At 36.2% G+C, this 17,296-nt stretch overlaps 1 protein-coding gene across 4 annotated transcripts in view; it reads right to left on the reverse strand.

Moving 5' to 3' along the window:
• Positions 1-17,296, reverse strand: part of CSMD3 (CUB and Sushi multiple domains 3) — a 743,929-nt gene that overhangs the window by 175,462 nt on the left and 551,171 nt on the right. For all 4 annotated transcript variants that reach the window (XM_086741185.1, XM_086741184.1, XM_086741183.1 and 1 more), the window contains one exon: positions 16,361-16,477. In XM_086741185.1, coding sequence (XP_086597311.1) covers positions 16,361-16,477 — 117 coding nt within the window. The remainder of the gene's footprint in view (positions 1-16,360; positions 16,478-17,296) is intronic.

The raw sequence follows: 17,296 nt of genomic DNA on the forward strand, positions 1-17,296 counted from the left end.
GCAGGGGGACAACCCGCTCCACCATGGTCTTCACCACAGGCTGCAGGGGAATCTTGGTCAGGAGCTGCATTACTCCTCCCCCTCCTTTCTTCACTGACCGTGGTGTCTGCAGCCATTCCTCACAACAGGCTGGCAGATACCTCTCAGGATCTTTTTTACATCTTATTCACTTCTCATCTCCTCTCCACTTCTTACAGCCGGGCTGGGCCGAGTCGGGCCCAGTTGGCTGCCTGGCGAGAGGCCAGAGGGTGAGGCCTGCGTGGCCCGTGAGGCCTGCGCCTCCCTCTCTGTGCCTCTGCCCCCGCTCAGCTTCTTCACATCTTCTCTTCTCTCTTTTTTTTTTTTCTTTTTTCCCCTTCTTAAATACGTTATCGCAGAGGTACCATCACGGAACATTCTGCTACCAATTGGCTCTGCCTTGGCCAGCAGCAGATCTGCCTTAGGCCCGGCTGAGTCCACTAAACACAGGGGAGCAACTTCTAGCAGTTTCCTACAGAAGCTACCACCTTAGGCTCCCCCTCACTAAACAAAACCAGAACAGGTAAGTGAGGCAGCCTTAAACTGAAGGGGTTATCTATCTTTGTACAGTGGTTTTAGAACCACTTTATGCCAATTTGCTTTTCATTTCTCAGTAAAGATATTAAAGGTAGATGGGAGGAATTTTAATATAAGTACTCAGCACAGAAATCACTGGAAAACTCTGCGTATCAGAATATACTTATTTAATTTAAGTATTTAATTTAGGCATTAGTCTTTGTAAATTTAATTTATTTCAAGTATTAGAGACACAGTCTGACTTTTTGATTTAGTTTAAGACAAAACATTTATTCATGTTTCTAAGTCATTATTAAGAACACTGGCAATGACAATAAGCAAATATGAGTCAATTATTGAAGATAATGAAGGAAAAGGGAATGTTTCCTTTCTTAGCATCCAGGTATTCACAAGTTCTTATTGTATTTTCAGTTCTACTTTATTGCGCTACTTCTTAATAATCTCAGATCTCCTTGAGGATCCTGGGTTTTGAGGCATAGTATGCATCGTCCAACACTCCTGTTTATTTTCAATAGTCTCTTCTCTGCTTTTGTGGAAAGCTTTTCTTCAAATCCTAAACTTAAAATGTACTTATTTCCTTCTCTCCAGGCTCTTATCTAAATAAAAGACAATTTTTTTCCATTATGATTTTCAAGTAGGCAGGATATCCTGAAAGGCAAAATACAATTTGATGACATGCTTCTCTCTTAGGCCCAGTAATTTTAGCCTACAGCCGATAAGTTTTCTAGTGGCCTACAGCAGGTGTGTAAATAGGATGGAGAAAAAAAATCCCAAGATTGTACAGCTAAGAAATATTGACATATATTTTATGCTGAGCAAGGTACAACTCAGGATAATAATATTCTGAGACCAGTTGTGCATATTGTATGCTCTGTGGTCACAGTTTTTGTTTGTTTTAGGAACAAAAATCAGTGGAATGAGGTAATTGTCCACTGTAGGAGGTAATTGCCCTACTGCTACAAAGTGTTCTGAACTATGTCTGCATCTTGGAAATGTGAAGAACTTGGTAATTGTGGGCACAGACAGCATTTTCTAGTCCTGCTTCATTGCTTTATTAAACAACTGCTTATTTGCTTTTATAAAACAAATCTGAACCAAACTTTTATGGCATCTGACTGTCTAAGCAAGTTTTTATGGAAAGAAAGAGGAGTACACTGGTAAAACATCTGATTTTTTTTTTTTTATTGCTTATTTTTATACAACAGTCTCTGGACTGAAGAAATAAACCATGCCTGCAACTTCGGTTGTTTGCCCATAGATTTTAACAGTAGTCTATATGTAACAGAAGTAATATCACTAGAGATGACAGATTAAGAAAAAAATAATTTTATTGATGGTTCTTGGGACTGTAATCACAAAAATAATTCATAAAACTGTCATCTCCAAAGACACAAACAACATGAAGTTCCATTTAATTGCACTTTACAAACCTGTTTGCAATAGTTCTGGCAAGAACTGATTTTTCAATGTAAGAAGATTATAACAAAAAAATGTAGTAAGGGAACATGAAATTGTCTAATGAGGTATTTAAACAAGGTGCCTAAATTTGAAGGCTGGTCTCCTCTTTATAAATACAAATTTAAGCCCCTTTGTAATGCTTAAGTATCAGCCACAGGGACACTAACATCTTAAGTAATACACATAACAAAAAAAAATGAACTATTTTATCTCTGCAATAATAACAACAACAATAATAATCCAGTGTTATTTTATTTGAGGTAACATTAAGAATAAAATCTTATTAAGATACCAGGTTTAATTCAATTAATTTAATTTTAATTGAAAAAAAAGTTGTTTGGTTCTTCAATCACCTCTCAGCAAATTTATAGCTACTAATTAAAAATGCAACAGATTTCTGAGTGTAATAATTATCATTTATTATCCTGCTAGTACATATTATTGTTTAGATTAGATGATTCATCAGTTCATTCATCTGAAACAAACTATCTTTTCAGTTTACTGAATGGTGTGGACGAAATTAATATTTGATTTTTTTTTTTCTTTTCATTAATAGGCAAAATCAAAACAACTCACAGTGGAGAATAAGAAAATAAATTCAGGAAACATTGAAAAATTCTTTCATATCAATTATCAAAAGGTATATAAAGAAAACTTATGAAAGAAAAAAAGTTAAAATATTTCAGCCATTCAATAGCTGTAAATAGGAGAAACAGAACTTCATCAATATGATTCCTAAAGTAGATGTAACTGTTTATCAGAGTTTCCAGTCTGGCAATGGATGTGTTGGCAGTCAGCCTGAGTCTATAACTGAAATATGAACTGAAAACTTAGAGAATGTTTGTAAGTGAAATGTTTCAAGAGCTAAATGAGAAATTTTTTTTCTTTGTGGAGAAAGCAAATCTTGCATAAACACAAGCTTGTCATTTTATTTTTAGTAGAACATCAGCACAGAAGTGATAGAGAATGCATCCTAAATATGATGAGAATACTATTATTGAGGGGTTTATTTTCTTATTGAAATTGCCATATTTTCATTATTCTAATTAATAAATATTATAATAATTAATTATAATAATATTATAAAGATGTAGAAATTCATTACTCTTTTTTAATTCATGTTAGTTGCTCTGCATTTATCAAAGTCATATAAGAGAAACTGCTTTATAATCCTGAGTGACAAGTGGAAATTGCCTTCATCTACAGTCAACATATTAGAATACCTTGTCTTCGCTTTCAGCTGAGGATTTTAGCACACATTTCAGTACATATATAAATTATTTGAATTAAAATACTAAAAGCTTCACCTGTGAACAAAACTAGACTTACATTTTTGAGGTTCAGTATTACCATCACACCACTACTTTGGTCTGTAATTTCTAGTGCACTTCCTATTTCAATTCAGAGTCTGATCTTTTAAACTACCATCACAATCCTAAAATTTAGACACCTCCTTCACCCATGAGATTACAAGAAAATTTATTCTCCTTGGATACAACATAAATCTTACCATGAGCTAAGACTTCTCAGAACTGATTTCAGACAGTATGACAGGAAATGAAACCACCAGAGAAATCAGAGTGAAAAATCTCACTGATAGTATGACATAAATTTAGATTGCAATTACACCAAAGATTTCAGTTATACATCCCCTTCCAAAAAAAAAAAAAAAAAAAACACAAAAAACCAACCAATCAAAAAAAACCCAAACCAAACACAACCAAATAAAAGCTCAGAAAAGGAGTATTTTGAGCTTCCAAAAGTCCAAATGGAAGCATACAAACCATCTAATAACTTTACAGATGCATACATGCAGAACATTGATGATGTAGTGACAGATGCTGTGAAAAACTTTAAGCCCAGCCATCAAAATGACAAGAAAATTGAAATATTGTATGTGTTAAAGTATAGACTGAGACTCTTGTGAAATGTGAATACTTTCATTTTAGTAATAAATAAATAAATAAGTCCAAACCCAAAAGTTCACTACTTATGAAGTTCATAACTACTGTGAGACTATGTTTAAGAAAAATCTTTGCCAACCTAAAAAAAATAATAATAATAATTCCCCTAAAATAAAAAAGGAAAGAGAAACAAAGAAAAGAAAAGCCATACTGCAGTAATACAAGCCACTTGTGTTCCTCTTCCCCATTAACATATTAATTCTGTCTGATCTGATTTCAACGGGGTGATATAAACTCACCTAAGAGGAACTTTAAATAATTTATCACCAGTTCTGACTAACCAGGGAGGTCCCATTTGACTGGAGGTTAGCAAATGTGATACCCCCCTACATGAAGGACCCGAAGGAGGATCCAGGGAACTACAGGTCTGTCAATCTGACCTCAGTGCCAGGGAAGGTTATGGAGCAGATCATCTTGAGTTCCATCATGTGACATGTACAGGACAACCAAGTGATCATGCACATTCAGCATGGGTTTATGAAAGGCAGGTCTTGCTTGACTAACCTGATATCCTTCTCTGACAAGCTGACCCACTTAATGCATGAGGGAAATGCTCTGGATGTTGTCTATCTGGATTTTAGTAAAGCCTTTGACACCATCTCCCATCGCATTCTCCTGGAGAAACTGGCAGTTCATGGCTTGGATGTGCACACTCTTCGCTGGGTTAAAAACTAACTGGATGGCTGAGCCCAATGAGTTGTGGTGAATGGAGTTAAATTCAGTTGGCAGCCAGTCACAAACGGTGTTCCCCAGGGCTCAGCATTGCAGAGAGTTCTGTTTAATACCTTTGTCAACGATCTGGATAAGGGGATTGAGTGCTGCCTCAGTAAGTTTGCAGATGACACGAAGTTTGGCAGGAATGTTGATCTTCTTGAGGGTAGGAAGGCTCTAGAGAGGAATCTGGAAAGGCTGCATCGATGGGTCAAGGCCAACTGTATGAGGTTCAACAAGGCCAAGTGCTGGGTCCTGCAATGCTCCAGGCTGCAGGAAGAGTGTCTGGAAAGCTGCCTGGCAGAAAAGGACCTAGGAGTGTTGGTCAACAGCCAGTGAATATGAGCTGTCAGTGTGTCCAGGTGACCAAGGCATCCTGACTTGTATTAGAAATTGTGTGGCCAGTAGGACTAGGGAAGTGATTTTTCCTTTGTACTCGGAACTGGTGAGGCCACACCTCAAATATTGTGTTCAGTTTTGGGCCCCTCACTACAAGAAACACACTGAGGTGCTGGAGTATTCCAAGGAAGAACAATGAAGCTGGTGAAGGGTCTAGAGAACAAGTTTTATGAAGAGCAGCAGGGGAACTGGGGTTCTTTGATCTGGAGAAAAGGAGGCTGATGGTAGACCTTATTGCTTTAAAACTAACTGAAAGGAGGTTGTAGTGAAGTGTGTGTTGGTTTTTTCTCCCAAGTAACAAGTGATAGAACAAGAGGAAACAGCCTTAAGTGATGCCAGGGGAAGTTTAGATAGAATATTAGGAAAAGTTCCTTCACTGAGAGGAATATCAAGCTTTGGAACGGCAGCCCAGGGAAGTGGTGGAGTCACCCTCCCTGGATGTACTTCAAAGACATGTAGATGTGGCACTTAGGGACACCGTCAGTCTGACCTCTATGCCTGGCAAGGTCGTAGAACAGATTCTCCTGGAAACCATGCTAAGGCACATGGAGAGCAAGGAGGTGATTGGTGACAACCAATATGGCTTCACTAGGGGCAAATGAAGCCTGACTAATTTGGTGGCCTTTTATGATGGAATTATATCATTGATGGACAAGGGACAAGAAACTGATGTCATCTACCTGAACTTGTGCAAGGTATTTGACACTGTCCTGCATGACATCCTTGTCTCTAAACTGGAGAGACATGGATTTGATGGATGGATCACTCGTGGAGAAGGAATTAGCTGTATGGCCACACTCAGAGACTTGTGGTCAATCGCTCAATGTCCAGGTGGAGACCAGAGATGAGTGGTGTTCCTCAGGGGTCAGCATTGGCACTGACCCTGTTTAACATCTTTGTCAGTGACATGGACAGTGACTGCACCCTCAGCAAGTTCAATGATGACACCAAGCTGTGTGGTGCAGTCAGCATGCTGGAGGGAAGGGATGCTATCCAGAGGGACCTTGACAGACTAGAGAGGTAGGCCTGTGCAAACCTCATGAAGATCAACAAGGCCAAGTGCAAGGTCCTACACATGCTTCAGGGCAATCTCAGGCGCAAACACAGGCTGGGCAGAGAATGGATTGAGAGCAGCCCTGAGGAGAGGGATTTGGGAGTGATGGCAGGTGAGAAGCTCAACATGAGCTAACAACACATGCTTACCCCCAGAAGTCCAACTGTATCTTGGGCTACATCAAGAGGAGCGCGGCCAGCAGGTCGAGGGAGGTGATTCTCCCCCTCTACTCTGCCCTGGTGAGACCCCACCTGGAGTACTGCATCCAGCTCTGGATCCCCCAACATATGAAGGACATGGACTAGTTGGAGAGATGGAGATAGTCCAGAGGAGGGCCACAGAGATGATAAGAGGGCTGGAGCATCTCTCTTATGAGGACAGATTGAGAGAGTTGGGGCTGTTAAGTCTGGAGAAGAGAAGGCTCCCAGGAGATCTTATAGTGGCCTTCCAGTACCTAAAAGGAAGCTTACAGGAAAGACAGGTAGAAACTCTTCAGTAGCACCTGTTGCAATAGGACAAAGGGTAATGGTTTCAAAATAGAGGGAGGTGGACACAGATTAGATATTAGGAAAAAATTTAGAATGAGGGTGGTGGAACGCTGGAACAGGTTGTCCAGAGAGGTGGTGGATGCCCCATCCCTGAAAACACTCAAGGCCCGGTTGGATGGGGTTGGAAGCTTAGCAAGGGTCCAAATGACTCCCCATGGACTCCCTGGCCAGATTTCTCTGCCTGTTACTGTCAACTAATTAAACTTCTGTATGACAGACTAGACACTTGGAGATTCCTCAGTTATTCTGTTAGGATGACATTGCTAACATATGTGCGAAAGTGCAGGGAGGGGGGGTGGGGGAAGATAGAAAGACCTGGTCCAATGGCCTGTATCTACTGATTACTGAAAATACATTTAACTTCAAAAGTTTTCAGGTGATTTAAATGAAGGCTAATGATTTTTATGAACAGCTAAGTAAGGATTCCTTCCTTTTATGAAGCCATGAAGAGTTATTTCCGGAACTTAGTATCTGATTTATAAGGCCAGATCTACTAATCCCGGTAGTAAAACACTATTTGCTTAGATGAAGTCTAGACTTGTTTGTGGTGCTGATATGATTTGCATTTTTAGTAATTTTATATAGGCCATTAGTTAAAGAACTAGGTAAGTAGGTGAATAGAGTTTTAGACTTTCTGAGGGAAATTGAATTCTTATTCATTTCTGTCATCTGAGAAGCGTACCCCATCAGTCACAAGCTGTAAGAGCTCCTTTTGCCATCAGAAAGATTAATGTAACCACTTTTCCTTATTTTGTTATCTGTAATTCCTAGGAATGAAGAACAGAACTATAAATTTCCGCAGCCTAGCTAATCCTTGAAGAGTCAGGGTCTCCAGAAAAAAGCTCACCTGTTCTCTGCCTGGCTTCATATACAGCTAAGTGAATTTTGAGGTGGACTGTGGCCTTGTTCCAACAGGGGGAATGAGGAAGGCTCCCATCTAGTGCAGATGTTTGCTGGCAAGATGCTCCTGAATCTCAAAAATCTGCTGGTTACAAGCAAGTAATTTTGCACCATCTAATCAACCCCACACTAGCCAGGCTCAAAGAGTGAGAAAGCAGGTTTTTGTCACTCATACAGAAATTAAGAGTAAAAGTAACACCTTAATTATTAATATAACTTTAAATTAAAAGGACCTAATCAATGGTGATGCAAGATTTTGGTATTGTACTACTAAAGTACTTCAATCCTACCCTAAGAAGTGAATCTAACAAAAAAGTAGAATTGTTTAGAAAATCTGCCACCACTCAGTCTCCTCCTCAGGATAGTAACATGTACTGGAAAGCATGTAAGTGACAAATGTAATGCAGTATGTCCTCTGACATTTGGAATCAGAAACCTAGACTAATTTTGGCTATTTTAATAACAGCTTTTTCTGTGAACAAGGTTTGATAATTAAACATTTGGAGCAGCTGGAATCCCATTGTTCAGAAAAAAAAAAAAGAAAAAAATCTTTAGAAATCCTTCATCAATTCATTGGCATTATATTCAAATTATTTTACTTATTGTGAAGCCATAAATTTCTTTGAAAACCACAGATGTGGTCTTATCATCATTCCACTTTGTTGTTAGGCTATTAAAAAGACAGCAATACTGTTGCCATATCTTTATAGTCAAACTCAATAGCTTAAGCTATTTAGTGGTCTGTATTAAGTTGGCCATTATTATATTCAAAAACATCATTAATATTTGAGCCAAAGTGAATCATTTGTATTGAAAAAATCTAAATGCAGTACTGAAAAAGTGACTTAAATCATATAAAGCAACTAAAATAGTAAATATCTTCAAATTTTATTTCAAAAATATATAAATAGTTTGATCTCCTTTAGAAGTCACCCTATGGTGACTTTTTTATTGACATCTGCTCGCTTGGCAAGAATGTTAAGCACTGAACCAATGAATGAAATACTCCCCAGCTGTGAGTTTGCATATATAAGAACTGCCAGTCCTTCCTCTCATAAACCTAGGAGATTCACAGATAAGTGGAAAGAGATGCGAAATGACCTTCTGGCACTTCTTTAAATTATATAGTCAACATCTGGATGACACAAACTTGGCCTTCAATTAGAAAAGCAAACCAGAAGTTAATAGTTACTCAAATATTGCTCACCTTTATTCTCCCAAAATCTTAGACGGCAATCTCTATCTATTTTACGGAGAGCAGATAGTAGAGTAACTAATGTATACTTAACAGTATGATAAAAAAATATATCCATTACCTGCCAGGTATTTTCACTGTACAAGATACTGCTACTATCCTGTTCATATTTGAATTAAGTAGTTAGTATTATTGCTCTGTGTTCGAACAATCATGAAAATAAAAAAAATTGGCACTTGCAAAACATTCTTCAAAGAAATAAATTTTTACATCAATAGGAAAATAATTTCCTAGTTTGCACATGTAACAAATTCTTGCATTATAATTCATTTTATACCAAACTCTGAAATTATTAATATTTTAAGTAGTACTTTAAGTATATATTCTGGAGAATAAACCATTTAACACTTAAGAAAAAAAAAAACAAACAACCACATCACAGTAAAAAATATTTCCAGCATATAACTAATCCTGCCTTTCATTTTCTTTTTCCAGATGGCAGTATAAATCCATCATGTAATCACTGTGTAGACAGGCTATAGGCCATGGCTTCCTGTTCCTGTAGAATATCTAACATAATGCAGTCCATCACCTGAAATTCTTCTTAAGTATGTGACCTAACAACATTTAAATAAACGAGAATGTTATTGTCTAATACACGCTTAATAATAAAACACAGATTTTGTTCACCTCCAGTGTTAAATTTAAAAGATTTGAGGATGAGGAATCACTAAGTAAAGCTTGAATTTAAATAAGCTTAAGCCCCGGAATGGCTGCTAAATGAAACATATCTGAAATTGCTAGCCTTACCATATACTCACAAGATGAAAACATTAAGCTATATGTGTGCAACATGACTACCGGCTGGATGTAGATTACACCAGCAGCAATGTTCTCTAATTAATTTAATGTGCAGTAGCTGCCAGAACAAATAAGACAATATGAGGCTCTGCTGTTTCTTTTACATTACAAGGAATTTATCTCCTTCCAAAAATCACAGACAAATGTTTTAGATGGGATGATTCATGCCACTAGAATATATATCTCTCTTTGTTGATTAGAGCAAACATCTGAATGGCTTAGACTAGATAATCTAACTTCCATAGTTAGGTACCTAATTAAAGCAAGAGGAATTTTCAAATCAAAATAATATTCTAGCAATGAGCTAAATTAACATAAAGCAGTATTTACACCAATGTTGCAAATGTTTCCTTTCCATACTGATAATACATAATTTAGAAAAAAAAGAAAAAAAAAAAAAAGAAATAATACTTTGCCAATTGTATGTCTGATTTCATATTACCTTAATTAGGCTTATGGTCTCTGGGATGAAAACCACTTCTGTGTTTGCCCAATATCCTTTGCAGAATGATGTCTCAGTTCTGGCCAGACTTTCTAAATTCTACCATAGATAACACTGCTGTTCATGTACTTTTGAATGAAGCTTAGCTAGCTGACTGTAGAAAATTGCAGAAAAGGACTTCCATATATGTTTTAATGTTCAGCTCTTAAAGATCAGTTTTAAGAATTTACTAAACACCAGTCTAATGTTTTGAATGCTTCCAAAATCTTGCATTAAGAGAATGGTGTTAAAAAGAGAAATTATAAGAGGGCAACAGAGTTGAAAGAATGCCACGAAAAAAAGGAAAAGGGATGTGAACTTGGTATCATTTATTGATTTTACTCATACAGCAAGTATTTCTTCCTATTGTTAATAATAAATATTTTTATGTACATCCTCACTATTGCATGATGTTCACTCTATACTTCAGAAAACTGAGAAAATAAGTCAGAAATCTGAAGTACGATACTCCTAATCTAACTAGCTGTCATGCTCAACTAAATTGAATTTCATTAAATTTCTGAATTAAATGATTCATCTTTTTAAAATATTTTCAGTTTTTATATGAAGCGTCCCATGATATAGCCAGCTTTTCTGTCTTTATGCCAAATTCTTGTCAACACGTGCAAAAAGTAGAAGATTCTGTCTTAAAAATATATTTTATGATTATCTGTAAAAAAACCTAAATTTCAAAATGTACAAATACGTGACGGTCACTTTTCTTGGAAGTCATGTGGTTTTGGAGTAATTCTCTTTTTTGGAAGGAAAGGTGGGATGACATACTTTTTAGAAAATACATGGTACATGGATTATTGTCCCTTTCTCCTGAAATTAGTGTCTTGAGCCTTTATACAGTTGGGCATACAAGCATTTGGAGCGATCTTTGTGGTTTCACACCCTTTTACTGACAAGTGATCATTGTTTGGACAATGCAGTCCCACTGACTTTGAAATTGTTACTTGTATGAAAAGAGAGGGGGAAATAGAGTTAGATTCCTGCCTGTGGTGGCATTTTGATATTTCAGATAATAGAAGCATATCAGAATCATAGAATGCTTAGGGTTGGAAGGGACCTTTAAAGGTCATTTAGGCCAACCATTCTGCAAGGAGCAGGGACATCTTCAACTAGATGAGATTACTCAGGGCCCTGTCCAACCTGATCTTGAACACCTCCAGGGATGGGGCATCCACCAGCTCTCTGGGCAACCTGTTCCAGTGTTTCATTATCCTCATTGCAAAAAAATTTCTTCCTTATGTCTAGTCTAAATCTACTCTTAGTTTAAAACTATTACACCTTGTCCTGTCACTACAGGCCTTGCTAAAAGTTTGTCCCTATCTTTCTTACGGGCTTTTTTTAATTACTGAAATGCCACAATGAGGTCTCCCCAGAGGCTTCTCTTCTCCAGGCTGAACAACCTCAACTTTCTCCATCTGTCCTCATGGGAGAGGTGCTCCAGCCCTCTGATCATCTTTGTGGCTCTTCTCCAATGGGTCCATGTCTTTCCTGTTTTGAGGGCTACAGAGCTGGATGCAGTAGGCCAGGTGGGGTCTCACCAGAGCAGAGTAGAGGAGCAAAATCACCTCCTTCAACCTGCTGGCCACACTCCTCTTGATGCTGCCCAGGATACAATTGGCCTTCTGGGCTGCGAGTGCACATTGATGGCTCACATGTCCAGCTTTTCATCCACCAATACCTCCAAGTACTTCTCAGCAGGGCTGCACTCAATCCCCTCATCCCCCAACCTGTACTGATATCAGGGGTTCCCCTGACCCAGGCACAGGACCTTGCACTTGATCTTACTGAAACTCATGAGGTTGCCATGGGCCCACCTCTCCAGCTTGTCAAAGTCCCTCTAGATAACATCCGATTCCTCAGGCATGTAGACTGATCATTCTCTATTATTTCTACTTCCCATTCAGCAAAGTATTGCTTAATTCAATAATTGCATAGTTCATGGTTAAAAATATTAACGCTAGATATTTCCATCTATTTTAATGTAAGGTGGAGAGTTAAATCCTCCACATTTTAAAAACATCAGTCCATACATGTCTGCCACATTTCTTAAATGAAGGTAAGATGTACACAGCTGTGATTATGGATTCAAGTTATTAAAAGCAAATGTTTTACTCTAACACAGCTAAAGTATTATCATAAATACCATTTGGTTCTTATTCCCTCTTGATGTGAGGCTGTCATTTAAGATATTCCGCTACTTATGATTCATTCTTGCCTATCTTTCTTTCAAAATGTAAACTGAATTTGAAATCAAATCAAACAGTACTGGAATAACTCTAGTGTGATACGGCCTTTAATCTGTCTAACAATTCTAGATGCAGTGAGCCAACAGAAAAAAAACATGCTGACAACATTGTTTGCTCAATGTGGGTCTTCAGTGTCATAAGTTTTACGTGTACCTTCCAGAATTTGCCAAAAATTACTCTTTCGAGGATCTAAATAACAACAACAACAACAATAATCACCTCACCCCCCTGCTGTTTGGCTATACTTGTTTCTTCTTTCTGTTGCTTATTTACATAATTCAGGGCTATCTCATAACATAGAAATTAAAGAAAAGACATAAGGAAAAGCTCAAAATGGTATGATAGAAAGATGTCTGTGAATACAAGACAGTTACTCAGGAATTGAAGACAACAGCATATTTTAACTTCCCTGTTTATAGTAAGAAATTTGGTTCTACCCTCATTGTTAAGATTTAAGAAACCTTGTCCAAAATGTCATGTTTATCAATAAAGTGCTTGCCATTTTTTTTTTAATATTATATCTTGCTGTAACTGAAAAACAAATGTAGTTTCCATGGAAACTAGACATTCTCCCAATTATATACATGGGTTTTAGCTTCTTTGTAGGGAAAAAAAAAGAGCTCTGATTTAAATTTAATATTTTTTGATAGTCACTGAGGATCAGTACTTAATTTTCTGATAGCATAGCTCATCTCTTACTGTGTATATTCAATGTATCTTTTTGCTCTAACAGAAAGAAAAGCAATTTGCCTAGGCAAGTTGATATATGATTTATTTTACTGTAAAAAATACTAATTTAAATAGAAGCATAGGCAACACTTATGTCAAGCAGAGCATATAAATTAATTCATGGGCATCAGGAAAACAAAACAAAATAATGAACATCTGCATTTTAATTGTAACCAGTGCTGGATTTCAGTGTTGAACAATTAATGATCATTATACCACTTAAAAATATCAGTGGGAGAGTGTCAAAGAAAATGAGTCTTCCATGTTTACAAAAGATTTTGCCTGTGGCACCCTGTGTGCTTTTGTGAATCATTTATCTTCTAGCTTAAATCTGTCATGGTATGAAATATTACTACTGTGATTCTGCATGACAGAATAATGAAACACTGAAAAAAACTCCACACTGCAATGACTTTTACACAGAATTTTGAGCTTAAGAACCTGAAAAGCTGCACATGTAATAGCTTTTCTTTTCACTCCATCAAAAACTAATCCAGGCCAATGAGTTCCCTTCTACATACTGTATATGCTATTCCATTGTTTGGGTGTTTTCTCTATTGACTTGGTTTTAGCTTTTTTTTTAAAAATGTACTCTTTTATAAGATATGATATACTTTATTGGATGCCAAAATAGTTCCTGAAGAGGTTCCAATTAGCAAATATTTGAATGCTACTGAAAGCTGGAGCCATAGGGAAGATTATGTAATAAGAGTTTTTGCTATTTTCTTTAGGAAAGTTACTTTAAACCACCTTATGTCAGCAGATTTGCTTCATTCTCCAAAAAAACTTTATTTTGACTCTGTGTTGTTTTGAATAATCTCTGACAAATCTACATGTCATGACGCACATCAAGTGAATTCAAGATGAAGTCTGGTGTCTTTACCCAAAAAGACCAGTATATTTGGACACCATTCCTACACAATCCATATCAAGCACTGTGAGTGAAGACTGTTTTCTTAATGCAATGTCTTCTATCAGGACTCAGAATAATAGAGTTACAGGTAATGATTTCTTAAAACTGATCTTAAAGACCTCAGCATTAAAAATTTATCACTATTCTTCACTGCAACTGTACTTAAATATAATATGATGAGATAGACATGAAAGCTATCAGATAAAACAGATTAATTCCACAAACGTTTAAAATTTCAGACTACACAAATAATTGTGTTGAGTGTAGAAAACTTAGGTTAAATCGATTGTCAAAATTACTTTGACATTCTTAATGGTTGTTCCTGGATTAATTTTAGTAATGATAGATTACAGAAAGCACATGGGTTAGAAAAAAAAAATATTAATAACTTACAAAAAATACATCACTGTGTATTTCAAACAAAGATTCATATTTTAAAATTTGAGCTTTTAGGTGGAAGGAATTCTACTCCTTATTACTGTAGGAGTATCACTAAAAAAAAAAGCAGCTAAAATGGAAATACTTGGTTTGGCCTATTCAATGTGTCACATCATCCTCATTTTTGAATGGCTACTACCAGGTACGTTTTTAACCTTTCTTTTTCAACACACAAGCATTCATGTTTTAAATACTGGATTAAGGCAGGACAGTCAAAGAGCTTGAGAGAAATGACAGATACTTTATCATAATAATCATATCCGCACTACATCACTAAATCCTTGTACGGCAGAGTTAATCGTATCTAAACTGTGATTTTCCTTCTTTATAGCAGCATGGGTTTTTTTTTTTTTGTATAAGTACTATGAAAGGATCAAACAGGATTCCTTAATGCTGTTCTTAACATGCTTGCTATGCAAAGAAAATGAGTATTTGTCAAATTATTCCAAGTAACTATGCAGAATAGTGGGATTTTTCCCCATTTCCATGTCTTGTTTTGAGAATTCTGTCTTTATTTCCAGAAATCACAAAACTACATTTCCAGACAGATTGACAAGGATATAAATTACTGAGCATTATCATTTAAAGTCCTTTATTGCAGTAGTTTTTACATGTTAACATCTGTATCATAAACTAAGAAGTATCAGATTTGGTGGAAATGGGAGGACATAACATTTCCAGTTCATCTAAAACAAATTATCTAGGTCAAAAGCATATGCTTATAACAGCTAGAAAAAAATCAATAATTGTGCAAATTGTTTGTTGCAATTTTTTTTCTGAATGTTCTGGAGGAATAAGTACAGATTCCCATGGCTATACTTCTACAATACTATTAAAAACATGTTTATTTTGTAGCAGCCTATGTACCTCTATGCTATACATAAGAACAAATTAATTTCATATTAAGGGAGTTCAGCGATCATGAGTATGGTAGATGTACACACAGCAGTTCAAGCACTGTCTTTAATTTGGATAAAGTGTTTGCAGAATTGACATGAAGGAAGATTAAAAAAAACCCATCCCCATACCCAGGCGCCTTTTATTTGACAAACTGAAATGTGAGCAGTGGGTCAGAATAAAGTCCTACTTATCCAAGCATAAATCTGAAGCACGGATATTTAAAGAATAAATGATATTCAGTACGTGGCATACTGCTTACCAAGGTGTCAAAGTAAACAACAAACTACCAGCTGTCTTCATATGCATTATTTAATAATATAATGAGATAAAATAATTCATAAATCAAGAGAGAGAAAATAGTGTTGTAAAAGCCCTGCCTTTGTACGGGACAGAAGACATCTTTAAAAGGTTAATCTAGTCATCAGAAAAAAATATTAGGATGGAGTAAAGTTTTGACAGAGGATCTGGGAATCTACAAAAACATGACAGATGTGTGCTGCTCTAATTTCACTCCTCAGGAAAGACTATGTCATTGCCTCATGATGCAGAGAAGCCAAGGATAATGACAGTAATATTACCAGAGATTTAAGACAAATGTTGCTTCCCTTGCTTACCTGGACTTGCTGGAGCTAGGCTACACTTTTTAGAGTCAGGCTACACTTTCTAGAACCTTGGCACATGATCTTGGGTGAAAAGAAATCTTAACTGATACCACTAATTGATACAACAACATTCTCAGTTACACGTTGGTGGTCACAGCGAGACAAAAAAAAAAAACCAAAACCAACAGTAATTTCAAAAGATAATAGTAAATATAAGCATTTTGGGAAAACAGCGCATTATAAAAGTGATAAAAAGTATAAACAGAAATATCAGTTTAAAATTACTTCTTCACATTTATGTGTTTAATATAAAAGCAAACATACAAGTCATCCATAATTGCTGAAAGTATCCGAGCAACAAAAAGATATGAGTGAAATCAGATCTACTTACCAAATTCCTTAGGAACAGTGATAGAGTAAACACAGTTGTGACCAACACTGTAATTCTTGGGGTAGTTTGGTGATAATACAGTGCCTTCAGACCCTGTTGACCTGCTTCCACAGGGTGCTACGAAATTAAGATAATACAATATCAGAAAAAAAAAAATCAGTTTAAAGTGATTTGTTGTATGTTGGTATTTGCTTTTACAGTAAATTTTATTACACTTCTACATCAGATTGAATTTGTATATCCTGTGAAATACTGAGTATGCACAACTTTCTCATATATCAAAGAGAATTGATGGGACTCAGCAGTTTTCCAGATCAGTTATTGCTTTTCTTTACCATTTATCAGCCATCTTAGTAAAATAATGACGTGCTTTATACACAGTATGCTATTATTTACAGCATACAAAACTATTATTCATTTGTATGATGCTTTATACTCTGATAACAGCATAGATTGGTATGATGTTTTATATTCTGATAAAAGCATAGATTATGCAGCCCTCTTCACACTAGTAAATTCCTATTCATGCCAATAGACTCATAATTCAAACGAATGTATAGAACTACTGAAATAAAGTCAGGATTCCTTGACTGAACATGATGTAGCACTTATTTATATCTCAATTATTTATAATATATATATATAAAGTTATGAGTAAACACTTTTCTTTATCACACGTTGTGTTTATTCTACCATTAATAGCTATAATACTTGATAAAATGGCAGATGAATAACAATGCTATTTACTACAACAATGTATTTTGCCAGGGTTAACAACAGAAGTTAGCATTTGGCATTATTCAAAACTGCCAAACAAGAAACAGTGCTTTTTCTTCTTGTTCTTCATCAGATGTTCAAGTGTGTTTATATGAAACAGTAATAAATGTTACTATTTTCCTATGTCTATTACCTGCTTCTTGTACATATTTGGTAACT

The sequence above is a fragment of the Chlamydotis macqueenii genome, chromosome 2 (genome assembly GCF_036417535.1).
Source record: "Chlamydotis macqueenii isolate bChlMac1 chromosome 2, bChlMac1.mat, whole genome shotgun sequence".
NCBI lineage: Eukaryota > Metazoa > Chordata > Aves > Otidiformes > Otididae > Chlamydotis > Chlamydotis macqueenii.